The sequence below is a fragment of the Heptranchias perlo genome, chromosome 31 (assembly GCF_035084215.1).
Source record: "Heptranchias perlo isolate sHepPer1 chromosome 31, sHepPer1.hap1, whole genome shotgun sequence".
Taxonomy (NCBI): Eukaryota; Metazoa; Chordata; class Chondrichthyes; order Hexanchiformes; family Hexanchidae; genus Heptranchias; species Heptranchias perlo.
In genome coordinates, this window is record NC_090355.1 from 32,023,503 (window position 1) to 32,039,706 (window position 16,204).

At 41.9% G+C, this 16,204-nt stretch overlaps 1 protein-coding gene across 1 annotated transcript; it reads right to left on the minus strand.

The window, feature by feature from the left end:
* Nucleotides 1-1,238: 1,238 nt before the first annotated feature.
* On the minus strand, nt 1,239-16,204 carry LOC137300663 (torsin-1A-like). The gene is made up of 5 exons (XM_067969895.1): nt 15,963-16,204; nt 11,738-12,003; nt 10,148-10,323; nt 7,983-8,110; nt 1,239-5,372 (listed from the first exon to the last, which is right to left on the minus strand). Exons 1-5 carry the CDS (start codon nt 16,138-16,140, stop codon nt 5,110-5,112), a joined length of 1,011 nt encoding a protein of 336 aa, XP_067825996.1. The 5' UTR covers nt 16,141-16,204; the 3' UTR covers nt 1,239-5,109.

Sequence of the window (16,204 nt, forward strand, 5' to 3'; positions counted from 1 at the left end):
TTGAAGCAGGAAGCATCACATTTTTTATATGTACACTGAGTTTTGAGATTTCTGGAAGTGAAATCTTATGTAGGATTCCTCCATATATCCTTATGTATATTCCTCCTCTACTTTAAGTGAGACAGGGAGAAGGTTAATCTTCAGCTAGTCATCCCTTTTGCTGCTATCAGTCAGTTTTGCCACATATATGTCCAGTATTTCCTTTTCTCCTCTATCCTGCATCTTGCATTATTGTTTTTGTTATTGGCCTGTGTTCTATTTTTATCTCACACCAAGCACCTATTCTAAGAGTTGTGATTATGCATATGGATACAGTAGCCTAGCAACCCAGAGGTTATGAGTTCAAATCCTACCACAGCATGTTCAGCAATTGAATTCAATATTTGTGGGCTGGCATCTGAAAATAATGACCATGAAAACTACCAGATTGTTGTAAAAACCCAACTTTGTGGTTGACTCTAGGGGCAACTGGATGGGCAGTAAATGCTCCCATTTGTGTCTCCCACATCCCAAGAACAGAGTAAAAAAAGATATTGCCTCTCCACACCAGCTAAAAGTGCTTTAGACATTGTTATTCTGTAACCAGTCGCTAGGAGACGTGTATCATGTTATAACCTCCCAGTTTCCCCACCCCCCTCTTTTCTGGAGGCTTGGCTCTTGGTCTTATTGTGATGGAACAGTTGAGATTGGAATCTGTAATTATTACTTTGATTTTTAGCGCTGCGGAATAGTGCTGTGGTATATGTTGACTCCATTGCTTTTTCTCACAACAAAATTCCATATCCTTACAATTCACTCAAGCCTGAAGGTCCTGCGATGCTAAAATAATTTATTAGTCACTACATTGTGATGGGCTACAAGCATGCCCCTGAAACTTTATGCACTTTGTAAAGAGCAATCCAACATTTGAAATAAGAGGTGACCTTTACTGGCCTGACTCATGGCTGATATTAAGTTTATTCCTTTCTTGTACTGTACTATGTTTGTTGTGTGTGTGTGTGTGTGTGTGTGTGTGTGTATTTCTGCCACATAACACCCAGTGTGTCAGCATCAAGTGCTCCAATTGTTAGAACGGCCATCAGAAATCTGCAGGTATGAGCTTCCCTCAGAAAATTAAGATTCAAGTCCCTGTTTGTTTATTTCCATGTCACCATGGGATCTCCTTGTCAAAGGCATTTGTTTTTTTGGCAAAGTTAGTCCACAAATAATATACACAAGAAAGTGGAGATAAAACAAAGTAAATGTAGCAACTTCCATTTATATAGCACATTTAATGTAGTAAAACATCCCAAGGCATTTCACAGGAGTGTTATCAGACAAAATTTGACACCGAGCCACATAAGGAGATATTAGAACAAGCGATCAAAACCTTGGTCAAAGAGGTAGGTTTTAAAGAGCATCTTAAAGCAGAGAGGTTTAGGGAATTGGAGCTTTGGGCCTAGGCAGCTGAAGGTCATCAGTGATATATCATATAGCATCATAGTAGGTGCAGCACAGGCGGAGGCCATTCAGACCATCGTGCCCGTGCTGGCTCTTTGAAAGAGCTATCCAATTAGTTCCCCCCACCACCACTCTTTCTCCACGGCTCTGTAATTTTTTTCCCCTTCAAGTATTTATCCAATTCCCTTTTGAAAGTTACTATTGAATCTGCTTCCGCCGCCCTTTCAGGCAGTGCATTCCAGATCATTACAACTCTGTGCATAAAAATGTTTTCTCATGGTGCCTCGGGCTCTTTTGCCGATCACCTGTGTCCTCCAGTTACCGACCCTTCTGCCACTGGAAACAGTTTCTCTTTACTTACTCTGTCAAAACCATTCATGATTTTGAACATCTCTACCAAATCTCCCCTTAAACCTTCTCTGTTCTAAGGAGAACAACCTCAGCTTCTCCACATAACTGAAGTCCCTCATCCCTGGCACCATTCTAGTAAATCTCCTCTGCACCCTCTCTAAGGCCTTGACATCCTTCCTAAAGTGTGGTGCCCAGAATTGAACACAATACTCTAAGCTGAGGCCTAACTAGTGGATTAAGAGAGACATGTGGTCCAGAGGACCTTCTCCATTACTCCAGGTGCCTCTGACATTTCATAATTATGATTACTTACAAGACTACTCATTTTATTTCATATTATAGAATTTCTGATAATGTTGCTGTTCAGTTATGACGTAGGAAGTAAAGCTCACTCTACTGTGCTCCAACCTTAACCTAAGAACATCCTAATGCACATTCCATTTCCCACCCAAACTTAGTCTGAACAAAATCTTTAGTGCAAAATTGTAGACATTTTTGTGCTAGGGATTTCATTTGTCATTGGATTTTAAAAAAAATACAAATCTCACTGTAAATACCCTACCCTACAGGGATCAGTGCTTCAAAGCCTAAAGTGCTTCTAACCCATAGCATTAATCAGGTAGACCCATTCAGAATGTCTTAATAAAGACAAAGACCCCCATTGACCAATCATATTAGTAGTTACTCTGATTACCATATCTACCGCAATGTATAGAAAATCATCCAATTCTAATCGTACATCTTAACGTAACTTTTTTAAAATAAAAACATTTTTCTTCCTATACAGGTCACCCAGGACTATGCCTCCTGAACCAGTCAGTGGGTATAACGGTCTGGATGCAGACGTATCCCGAAAAAAGATACCCGGCATTCAGCTGGAAGGTACAACTCAGGGCCGGGGATGGAGTAAGAAAGAGTAGAGTTACTGAAAGTCTACTTGTCACTGCACACTATGCTCAACTTAACGCAGGAGAGAGAAATTAAGCTGAATTCTTCACAACCACTCAACGAAATGTGGGACACAAGATCTGTGATCTAACAACTCTGCAGAACAGAATGAAACCGGTCCCCAGTGATCACCCCAAGCCTGCCTGAAAGAATAAATACAAATTCAACTCGTGGTTGGAACAGATGCTAAATGGTCACTGCAGACAAGGGTCTTCTTTGAAGCTCATGGACTTCAAAAGTGGTAACAGGGCACTTAGAAAATCATAATATGAATAGGCAGATTCAACACGGTTTTATGAAATGGAAATCATGTTTAACAAATTCATTAGAGTTTTTTTGAGGATGTAACTAGCAGGGTAAATAAAGGGGAACCAGTGGATGTAGTACATTTGGATTTTCAAAAGGCATTTGATAAGATGCCACATAAAAGTTTGTTATGCAAGGGCTCATGGGTTGGGGGAATATATTAGCATGGATAGAGGATTGGTTAACAGAGAGAGAGTAGGAATAAACAGGTCATTTTCATTGGCAGGCTAGTAGGGTGCTGCAAGGATCAGTGATTGGGCCTCAGCTATTTACAATCTATATTAACGACTTAGATGAAGGGACCAAGCAATGTAGCCAAGTTTGCTGACGATACTAAGCTAGGTGGGAAAGTAAGCTGTGAGGAGGACACAGAGAATGCAAAGGGATATAGACAGGTTAAGTGAGTGGGCAAGAAGGTGGCAGGTGGAGTATAATGTGGGGAAATGTGAGGTTATTCACTTTGGTGGGAAGAATAGAAAAACTGAATATTTTTTAAATGGTGAGAAACTATTAAATGTTGGTGTTCAGAGAGACTTGGATGTCCTTGTACATGAAACACAAAAAGTTAGCATGCAGGTACAGCAGGCAATTAGGAAGGCAAATGACATGTTGACTTTTATTGCAAGGGGGTTGGAGTACAAGAGTAAGGAAGTCTTACTATGATTGTACAGAGCTTTGGTGAGACCTTACCTTGGGTAATGTGTACAGTATTGGTCTCCTTATCTAAGGAAGGATATGATTACCTTAGAGGCGGTGCAGTGAAAGTTCACTAGATTGACTCCTGGGATGAGAGGGTTGTCCTTTGAGGAGAGGTTGAGTAGAATGGGCCTATACTCTCTGGAGTTTAGAAGAGTGAGAGGTGATCTCATTGAAACATAAGATTCTGAGGGGACTTGACAGGGTAGATGCTGAGATTGTTTCCCCTGGCTAGAGTCTAGAACTAGACCGCATAGTCTCAGGCTGACGGGTCGGACATTTAAGACGGAGATGAGGAGAAATTTCTTCACTCAGAGGGTTGTGAATCTTTGGAATTCTCTGCCCCAGAGGGCTATGGATGCTGAGTTGTTGAATATGTTCAAGGCTGAGATAGATTGATAGATAGATTTTTGGACTCTAGGGGAATCAAGGGATATGGGGATCAGACAGGAAAGTGAAGTGAAGTTGAGGTTGAAGATCAGCCATGGTCTTATTGAATGGCGGAGCAGGCTCGAGGGGCCGTATGGTCTACTCCTGCTCCTATTTCTTATGTTCTTAAAACAGGTTTCATCATAGGTTCAAATTCCTCCCTTCCTTCAGTACAGCTAGTGTGCTACCAAGCGTGAATTACATTCTTTACATATTTAACAACAGAACAGCCAGTTCTCTTATACAGCTTTCTCACATCCTTATCTATTGCCTCTCATTATATATCTGGACAGTGCAATTCTATGACATTAGTAAATACACAACAGGATTGTGAGCTAGGAAGTGCTTGCAATTTTTCCCTGATCCAATCACAGCTTTGCAAAGTGTCTGGAGAGTTTCTCAGCAGCGTGTTCCACAGACTTAGAACCATTAAAAATATCTTTTTAAAAAAATAAACGCGTAACATCTCTATTCTGTTATGCTGTGCATTGCTCAATGTGTGAACAACATCGCAGCCAACTTCATGTAAAAAGGAACAAGAGAGTTTCTGTTGCAGACTGAACATTTGCCCATGATTAGGAAGAGTTTCCCTCCCACCCACTTTCCCTTCAGTGCTTTAAACATCAGGCGGTACTGGGCCAACTATCCTGGATTTTCATTGTCAAATTTCAAAGGGTCACCGTTTATATATAAAAAGGCACAAACTTCTGGTTTCAATTTTTTGTTTTTTTTTAAATTACCTAAAACAAAGTTACCTGCAACAAAAGAGGCTTAAAAGTTTAGAAAAATCCAGGATCAAGTCTGCCATTTATGTAAACATTAAAAGCATTTAAGCTCAATTTGTCCCAATAAAAAGCTATGCTACCATTTAAATTTGCCACATGATACATAAAGCGATTTACTTAAAAAATAAAATGCATTATTCATTTTTCTATATAGTCATTCATCTTTAACTGCAGCTGCCCAATAATCCACCTTTGCAGCCACAGTTTTGCAGCCTTTGGTTGAAAATATCCTTTCGTCCTTTGGAAAGTATATAATTTCATTTGCCACTTTGATGGCCATTTGCTCAACATCTTTGAAATGCCTCGATCGCATCTCAGCTTTTGCACACAACACAATGTGTTTGTACTCCAACGGGAGAAAAGGAACAAAATAGTCGATTAGGTTTTTGTCGACGAGACTGGTGTGCCAGAATCCACCTGTGGAAATAAGGTGCATCTCAGTCACATTCATATGATTCTTAGACTGCAGGCCAGAAAAGATTTTTTTTTAAATATAAAAGTTTTCAACTTATCTAATATATGCCGAAATAAATTGTGATATTGCAGTAATAAAAAAAAACTTGCATTTCTATAGCGCCTTTCCAACCTCAGGATGTCCCAAAGTGCTTTACAGCCGATGAAGTACTTTTTTTTTGAAGTGGAGTCACTATTGTAATGTAGGAAACGCTGCATCCAATTTATGCACAGCAAGCTCCCACAAACAGCAATGTGGATAATGACCAAATCACCTGTTTTTAGTGATGTTAGTTGAGGGATAAATAATCGGCCAGGACACAGAGAGAACTCCCCTGCTCTTCTTCGAAATAGAGCCACGGGATCTTTTACGTCCACCCGAGAGGGCAGAGGAGGCCTCGGTTTGACATCCCATCCGAAAGACGGCACCTCCCTCAGTACTGGACTGGGAGCGTCAACCTAGATTTGAGTGCTTAAGTCTCTGGAATAAGACTTGAACCCACAACCTTCTGACTCAGAGGTGAGGGTGTTACCCACTGAGCCACGGCTAACATAAAGCTGCTTAGATAAAGCGAGAAAAGGCAATCATAAATACCAGACGTGAAATATACGTTTAAAAACGACAAGAGCTGGAAATCGGAAATAAAAAGGTCAGCAGTTCTGATGAAAGGGCCCAAACCCGAAATATTAACCTGCCTTCAGACACCGTGGGCATTTGCAGCATTTTCTCCTTTCACTGTTTATCTGGATTCGCCAGCTGGTCGAGCAAGAAAAGCCCAAACTTGAATTTGTGCTCTAATCACACAGCACAGGAGGCGGCCATTCAGCCCATCGTGCCTGTTCTATGAAAGACCTATCTCCAATTAGTCCCACTCCCCTGCTCTTTCCCCACAACCATGCAAATTTTTTCCCCCAAGTATAAATCCAATTCCCTTTCGAAAGTTATTATTGAATCTGCTTCCACCACCTTATAGGCAGTGCATTCCCGATTGTAACAACTTAGTGTAAAAAAAAATTCTCATCTCCCCTCTTTTGCCAATTAACTTAAATCTGTGTCCTCTGGTTATTAGCCCTCCTGCCAGTGGAAACAGTTCATCCTTATTTACTCTATCCAAAACTTTCATAATTATCAGTTTTAAACCCCCCTCCCCCAACCTTAAATTTGCCCTTGTTTTTTCCCCTCCTCATCTGAAGCTAGTGAATCATGCCAAGGTAGTTTTTTTTTGCTGGTACCACCATCTGCTCTTATGCCTTACCCAAGCAGCCTTCTTTATGCAACACGCACTCTGCACTTGATCACTTGACAGTGATCAGGAGTGTCAACCTTGGCTGATCCTTTTTCCCCCTTCTCACCAGCCCAAGGAGGCTGGTAGCACCCCAGCTGACATCAGCTAAGTAAAGTTTGAGGCCAAACCTTGTCTGTATAACTCGGCACATGACCACTGACATTTAACTTCAAATGATTTCAAAAGCTATCGGCACGGTTATTTCTCAGTAAAGTTTTTTTAAAATTCGTTCATGGGATGTGGGCGTCGCTGGCAAAGCCAGTGTTTATTGCCCAAACCTAATTGCCCTCGAGAAAGTGGTGGTGAGCCGCCTCCTTGAACCGCTGCAGTCCGTGTGGTTCCTTGCTCACCATAAAGTATTGTGTCCAGGTTTGGGCACCACACCTAAGAATGTCAAGGCCTTGGAGAGGGTGCAGAGGGGATTTACTAGAATGGTACCAGGGATGAGGGACTTCAGTTACGTGGAGAGACTGGAGAAGCTGGGGTTGTTCTCCTTAGAGCAGAGAAGGTTACGAGGAAATTTAATAGAGGTGTTCAAAATTACGAATGGGTTTGATAGATAGGAAGAAACTTTCCACTGGTAGGAGGGTTGATAACCAGAGGACACAGATTTAATATAATTAGCAAAAGAACTAGGAGAGATGAGGAGAACATTTTTTACGCACTGAGTTATGATGATCTGGAACGCACTGCCTGAAAGGTGGGTGGAAGCAGATTCAATACTAACTTTCAATAAAGAATTGGATGTATACTTGAAACGGAAAAATTTGCAGGGCTATGGGGAAATAACAGGGGAGTGGGATTAATTGTTAGCTCTTTCAAAGAGCCAGCATAGGCACAATGGGCCGAGTGGCTGCCTTCTGTGCTGTAAGATTCTATAGATGGGCAAAGCAATATTAGAGAATCCTCAGCCTGGGCCATGAATATACACAATACCTGAACCTGGTACTCAGACTGACGGGCTCAGACATCTCAGATTCAGAATTTTGGGGTCAGAGTTTATTTTTATATTTTAAAAAAAAATACAGAAAGGAAACACCAGAATTTGAAACAAAATGACAATATTAATCGAGTCACCAGAATGTACAAAAACAAGTTGAGGGAAATGCTGCAAAGCAGCAGTATAAATGTGAAGGTTTAAGAGCCACTTCCCGGGCAGCTGGATGTGGAAATGAACTTGAAGGGGCACCATCAGGTTCGTGAGCCAGCAACACATGCTTATCGTGTGGGAGATGAAGTTTCATCACATGCCCCCTTTCAATTCCTACTCAAAAAATGTCACACTTACTCTTTTCGTTATTATAGATATCTAAGTATAGACTGTTTTCCATGTCGTTCAGTCGAATATCTTCTCTTTTCTTCCCACGCTCCCAGAAATCTAGAGCAACTTCATTTATCTTTCCACCACCAGCATTACTACCCACAAAGAAAGCACAGACATGTATTATTTTAGATATTATCTTCAACCTAATTCAAGAGCGCAAGTAGGAACAAAATAAAGGCGTCACGGTCCTGCAATTCAACCCATTCTCCAGGGTTTCAAGGATGAATCAAATAACTTTTCCCCCTTTGTTTCTCTTCTCTTCACAAAATATAACCTTCACTTTCAATATCATTGCCCATCTGGTACAGTCACAAGATAATTACAGCTTTTTAAATCCCCCATATCTTTGAAATGGAATTACATTTTTCAGTAGCCCTTTCAGATATCCAAGTTCTGGGAGGTTGAGCTGGGAGTTATATTACCTTGGATATCTTTTGAAAGATTAGAGAGGCTTCTGAAGACAGTTTCTATATTTTTGATCCACCCTTTTAGGAGGCGGAGGGTATTTTCTTTTAGATTACAATATCCAAACAAACAATTGGATTTCTGGTGCATACGTGGGAGAACCTTCACCACACGGACTGCAGCGGCTCAAGGCGGCGGCTCACCACCACCTTCTCAAAGGCAATTAGGGATGGGCAATATTTGCTGGCCTCGCCAGCGACACCCACATCCCATGAATGAATAAAAAAAATCTAAATTATCCTGTTATGATACAGTTTTACTGCAATGTATATGGGGAGATGAGGAGAAATGTTTTTGCGCATCAAGTTGTTACGATCTGGATTGCATTGCCTGAAAGGGTGGTGGAAGCAGTTTCAAAAGGGAATTGGATATATTTGAAAAGGAAAAAAATTGCAGGGCTATGGGGAAAGAGTGGGGGACTAATTGGCTAGCTCTTTCAAAGAGCTGGTACAGGCACGATGGGCCAAATGGCCTCCTTCTGTGCTGTAAGATTCTATAAGTTGAGGAAGGCCATTCTGCCCATCTTAATTCATCCACCCAGAAAGATCCAATTTCAGCATCTGATTGTTTCTTAAAAGATTCTAGGGGTTTTTGCCTCCAATACTCTCCCTGGAAATATATTCCACATGTCGATCACTCTAAAGAAGATTTTCCTGAATTGGTCTTAAACTTACCTTCCGTTATTTTGAACGTATTTCCCCCTGCCCTTCTCTCACTATTTAACAAAGGGATTTATTTTATCTACATGTGCAAGGTAGCACGTACATTCAAGTGAATTGTACTGGCAAACCAAAACAGCAATTTCAGCCTGGTTACCAGTTCAGCTACTGTGGATCATTACTGTTGCGACCTGTACAGGCTAGGCTAAGCACAAAAGGTCATTCCCTCTTTTCTGCCAGCTTTTTGGCAGTGTTCAAACGACACCCCTTTGTACGTGCTTGATGCACTGTGTGCCATTCAATCTGTTAGGTCTGGCACTAGATGCTTCAGCTCAAAAGCATGGGCTCCAATGTCTATTTAAAAGATGATTCTGACGAATTACCTTTTTTCTTGCGCCTCCGTACTTTGAAGTTGGATTTGAACTGTCTCCCTTCTCGTGGCCCAAGGACCCTGTTACACCAACTGAAACCCTTTCCTTGCTACGACCTGCAGCAAGATGCACCCAAGGCAGCAGTACGAAGGCATCGTTTACCCATTTGCCGGTTCAGTTAAAAGAATTCACCAATGCACAAAAGCTTCAAAAGGCAAGCACCACTTGGTGCTATTGTGCCCGGGTTAGTACCAACTCGTGATGGAAAGCATCATTTTCCCCACTCTGGGGCTCCAATGACAGTAGGGCTGCAGAGGAAGAGATTCTAGGGAGTTATTTCGACGATAGTGTAAAACGGGGTATATCCAATCAGCTGCTCATTGTACATCTCTCCCGATTTTCATTTCCATTGGGAGAGATGTATAAAGGGCACCTGTTTCACTACCGCCCAAAGTCAAAATTACCCCCTCCCACGAGAGGGGAGAGAAAAAAAGAGGGGAAAACTCACTGGGAATATCAGACAGACAACTCTAGTCCACTTCCCAGCAGCTGGGCACGATCACCGTGAATTCGGGAGCAGGCTGCCTGGCCTGCCCTCTCAGACACGCGAAAAGAAAAACATGTCTCATCTTACCTCAGAAAGATGAATATGGCCTTTCGATAACTCACTCGATCGAGGTGCTTGTAGTAGTCCAAGAACGGTTTAATGGCATCAATGAGGTCCGGGTGCATTTTGTCCATTTCATCAAAAATAAACATGGACCGTTCACATGTGCTAACATTCCCATGAATCCAATGCTGCAATTGTTGCTGAATCAATTAATTGAGGGAAAAGAAATTTAAAAAAAGAATGTTTTAATCCGCTAAAAAAAAGCCAACCACCTTTTTAAAAAAAAAATCAATTCTGTTGGCACTGCTGTTCCTGGTGCTTCTAATTCTGGCACTATTTCCTTTAAAGTTCTTGGAGACTTCTCTATCACACACAATTATTCACATTTTCAAATGTAAATATTTGTTCTAGCTGATGAATTTCATTCATGTGAATGCACTTTTAATGTCATGGATAGTTTAATTTAATATTTACGCAGGGATAAATAAAACCACTGCTCAGAATGAGCACCAACCCCAACCAATATGGCCGCCAGTACGTGGCTTCACATCGTGACACCATCACTCCCGGCCAGGATGGAGATGACTGGGGAATTCCCCCATCAATCATTGCTATAAATGATTGGGATTGATTTTACTCACTTCATTTGTATGGAGCTATCCTCCACTCACTGCATTTTGCTGGAGAAATCACCCTACTTTTATCGGGAGACGTTGCTGCAGTTTCGGTCATGAGTTCTGTTTGCTGTAGTTCGTAGAGACCCTTTTTAAATTGACTCTGTAGACTGATTGCTGCGGTGGGCTGTTTAAATAGACTGTTTGCTGAGTAAATAGACTGTGTTTGCTGTAAAATAGGCTGTTAGGAGTGAGTCCTGCCATATGTCCTGCCCTGCCTCCAACTCATTGGCTGACACAGTGCCACTCATTGCCTGACAGTATGACAAGGGTGTCAATAGAAACTCTGCCAGTATGTAGGCCCCTCCCCCTAGGCCTAAAAAACTCCTCCCCACCCAAGACCAAACAACTGCCTCAGTCTCCCAACCTGCATTGCTCCCAGTGCAAACACACTTATGCCAAGATGCCCGGGTGAGTCGATGTGTTTCTCCCGCGCGCATCATGTGGTGAGGATGTGGTAACATCACAAAATATGGGTGGCAATGTACACATTCATAAAGTGCCCTTGTGAATGTACACTTAAACATACAATGCGCTCTCAATATATACATGTGAATGTACACCCATATGTACAACAGCTTCATAAAATGGAAATGTACTTTCTTGAATCCAAATCCTCATAACTCCGACACCAAGGATCACCCTCAGATCTCTTTCACTGCACTGTCTCCAATGTTTGAATGTCTCCCTCGTGTCCTGGTGACCAGAACTGGACACAGTGCTCATCAGTAATGCTCCCAATCCTCAAATTACTTTGAGTCACCAGCAACAGGCAGAATGGATAATATACAGTAACATCTTTTTTCAAAAAAATATGCTCGATTAAAATTGAAGGCTAAACCTTTTAATAATCAAGTTAAATGGCACCAATCTTGACTCTTGTACAGGGGGCACACTACTGCTACTACAACAGAGGAAATAACAAGAGGCTGGTAATTACCTTGTACTGGTTGGTATGTTTAGCATTGGGAAAGTGCAAACCAGCCACAAAGAGGTGAACGAATTTACTGTCCAGTCCCTTTTTATAGAGGCTTTCAGCTATTATTTTACTGACAAAGTTTTTGCCAGTACCAGTCCAGCCATGTAGAGATAAGGCGAGAGGCTTCCTCGCATCAGTGTTACTCAAAAAACCTTTAACCGCCTTCGGAATCACATCGATTGCAATGTGCTGTCCAAACAGATTTCTTCTCAATTTCGTTTCTAATCCTATTTTAAAAATCGAACAATAAGTCTGGTAATTATACAAGCAGGACAGTGTTGTTACTTTTCAAAAATATAAATAAGCAATATGCTGAAAGGAACAGAAAGCGTTGGAGAGATTGTTCTGGGACACCCAACAGGCAAGTTACAGATTTCCCTCAGTTCCACCAAGTGGCGATCGAGGCCAATAACATGTGGCTTTCACCGACAAATGGACATAATCTCAGAATACAATCCTCAAAACACCAGTAAAAGATCCTGGAAACTCACATGTAATAAATTTTGACTTATTTTTGTTGACATCATAAATCAAATCAGTGGGCCTGCTGGCAACTGACTCTGTGTTTGAACTTCTGGATGCAGAGGTCAAAGTTCCAGGCCGGAACACTGTCTGGAAAAATGTCCATCAACAACAACTTGCATTTATATAGCACTTTTAAAGTAGTAAAACGGCCCAAGGCGCTGACAGGAGCCCAACAGACAAAATTTGACACCGAGCCACACAAGATGATATTAGGACAGGTGACCAAAAACTTAGTCAAAGAAATAGGTTTTAAGGAGTAAGGAGGAGAGGGGTACGTTACAGGGCTCCCTTGAGAATAGAGGTTTTGGAAATCTTTGGATTACCAGAGTCAGTTTTATCAGGGGACCTTAGCAGTTATTTTGTTACAGTGAGCACTGCGTATCTCTAGATCCATGGCAGCAGGAGTTGAAAATTAAAAGTTAAAGATTACAGAAGGGAAGAAGAAAAAAGAACAGGGTATGGTAGTGCAGTGGTTATATTACTGGACTAATGATCCAGAGAACATGAGTTTAAATCCCATTTGAATTCAGTTTTTTTTTAAAAAAGATAATTGGCAAAAGAGCCTGGGGGACAGATGTGGCAAAATTTTTTTAGGCAGTGAGTTATGAAACTGAAACTATTCAATGCAGTCAAAATGTAGGCAAGTGAAACTATTAAAAAAAAATTAGTTAATCTCTCATGGAGTCGCAGATGAGAAGTCAAGGCCACGTGTAATTTTTAGATGAGACATCGGGGATATGGGACAGAGCACAGACATAATTTAATGCCCATTTTAAGGTCGTACATTCCGTCCTTATATTTACAAAATAAATTTGATTTTATATTATAGTTAAAATAGCACAACTTACAGCAATATAGGAATTAGAGGAGCTAGGACAAGCAAAACTAAGGCATATAACACTACCACAGGCTGGGGGCGCAACTATAACATAATAAGCGTGCACAGGCATTTATAAAAGAATAGTTGCGTAAAAGTGTGACAAAAACATGATGACAGGAAGTAAGATTTAGAGAGGATGGCTCAATGCCTACACCATTAAAAAATAGCGGATGAGGGATCTACAGAAATTATATGCTCGTTATAACCGGGTTAAACACATTCATACCAACAGTGCGAGTAAATGGAGCTGAGGTTACCCTTCCTTATTTATAGCACATATAGGAATTACAGCACTGGTTTGTTCTCCTTTACTGATCACCCTGGGAGCTATTTCACAAACTCTATCACATGTACCCCTCAATCCTCTCCAGATAATCTATCAGGAGAGTAACAGACGTCAGGAGGACATAGACCGGTGAAATGGGCGGACATGTGGCGGATGAAATTTAACGCAGAGAAGTGTGAAGTGATTCATTTTGGTAGGAAGAATGAGGAGAGGAAATATAAACTAAATGGTACAATTTTAAAGGGGTTACAGGAACAAAGAGACCTGGGGATGTATGTACACAAGTGGCAGGATAAGTTGAGAAGGCTGCTAAAAAAGTTTAGCTTTATAAATAGAGGCACAGAGTACAAAAGCAAGGAAGTTGTGCTAAACCTTTATAAAACACTGGTTAGGTCCCAGCTGGAGTATTGTGTCTAATTCTGGGCATTACACTTTAGGAAGGATGTCAAGGCCTTAGAGAGGGTGCAAAGGAGATTTACTGGAATGGTATCTGGGATGGAAGATTTCAATTATGTGGAGAGACTGGAGAATCTGGGGTTGTTCTCCTTAGAACAGAGAAGATCAAGGGGAGATCTGATAGGTGTGTTCAAAATCATGAGGGGTTTTGATAGAATAAATAAGGAGAAACTGTTTCTAGTGGCAGAAGGGTCGGTAATCAGAGGACACAGATTTAAGGTAATTGGCAAAAGAACCAGAGGCGACATGAGGAAATAAATTTTTACAGAAGCGAGTTATGATGATCTGGAATGCGCTGCCTGAAAGGGTGGAGGATGCAGAGTCAATAATAACTTTCAAAATAGAATTGGATATATACTTGAAGTGGAAAAAAATTTGCAGTGTGATAGGGAAAGACCAGGGGAGTGGGACTAATTGGTCAGCTCCTACAAAGAGCCAGTGCAGGCACAATGGGTCGATTGGCCTCCTGCTGTGCTGTATCATTCTATGATTCGTCTGTCCCTCTCTCTGCTCATCTTTCCTAGATCTCCATTCTGCCCAATATGGTTTCATTTTCCAGAGCTCCCTGAAGCAAATGAAGGATTTATCATCAAACGAGATCTAGTTAAAAACCTGACAGACTACCGATATCAACTTGCAAGCTGTCCCGCCTCTACACAAGACGCCAAACAAACTCAAAAACAGAAGGAAATACACCGAAAAGAAACTCAATTTAGGATTATAGAAAATAAACCACTTCTCACACAATCAACATAATTTACTTGCATCGGTGTACACGAGTTACATGGTCTTTCATCTTCCAATGTTCATACATCACCTGCACAAGAAATCTTTATCTCCTCCTCCCTGCCCCCTCCATCCCCTTGAAGATGGCACACAGCTCTGATTTATACATAATTTGAACACCTGAGATAACTCATTTTGGTGCTGCTTAGCTCCAAGTCCTAATAACAAGTTACTTTGTTGAGTGCTCAATATGCTTTCAACAAACGACAAAAGTCAGATAAAGACCAACTGGTCCATCAAGCCCGTTCTATACTGTCACGTTGTAACTTCTGCATATCGTCATTCCCCATCTTCTACCCCCACCAGCCACGCAATCTCCTGGCAGACACAAAAAAAAACTTTTAGGTCAATTTAGGAAAAAAAACTCTGGGAAATTCCTCTCCGATCCCAAAAGGTGTTCAAACAAATTCGAGGCAACCACGGGTGGCACATCCCCCAATGACCCACCTACTTTCTATATGCAGTTATGGTGACCACTCTCAGGAACTCGTCCAGTTCCCTTTTGAATGCTTGCAGTGAATCCGCAATCACTTCATGTGCCGGCAACTTGTTCTAGTTTCAAAGTAAAAAGGAGGGACAGAATGTTAGTTGGGGAGGGCGACTGCAGGTTAAAAAGGTCAGCAAAAAAAATGCACAGGTAAGATCATAAACTATAAATAAAAGAAAAATGAAAATTAAAGTGTGTAGTATAACGATTAGTGGAAAATAGTGTACAATAGAGAGAAGATGGGAGGAAAGGATTTAAAAATTTGGTTTAAAATTTAGCTTTTACAAATGTTATCTGAAAACATTATTACAAGGCAGTTTTCCAAGGATGGCAGGACTGAAATCCACCAAAAACAGCCAGCCTTAAGGAATTTTAAATACTGACAGCACTTTTGAACAGAGCCAGAGCAGCTGTATACTGCCTTACTGTCCCTGGCCCCGGACCCTGTTCCTGTACCTGACCCTGCAGTTGAACCTGAGCCTGCGACCCTGAGCCTAAACTTGACCCTACACCTAAACCTGAACTTGAACTTGACCCTGTGCCTGTACCTGACCCTGCCCCATGACCCTGCCCATGACCCTGACCCTGTACCTGACCCATGACCCTGACCCTGTACCTGACCCATGACCCTGACCCTGTACCTGACCCATGACCCTGCCCCATGACCCTGTGCCTGACCCATGACCCTGACCCTGTGCCTGACCCATGACCCTGACCCTGACCCTGTGCCTGCCCATGACCCTGCCCCATGACCCTGACCCTGTACCTGTCACATTCAGCGGTACCCAGTCCTCGGTGCAGCATTCCTGGTAACGGCAGTTGAAATAATAATAAGCAGCGGAGGCCGCTCCGGCCAGTACGATGGTGGTACTAATGGGCTCGAATGCCGCAGTCAGTAGCGGGGAGAGGCACAGGACGAGCAGGAGCCGGGTTACAATCTCCATCCTAAAGCCAGAGAGCGGCGCTCGAACCTGCACCGTCTCGCCAAAGACTCCAGCGATTGCCGAC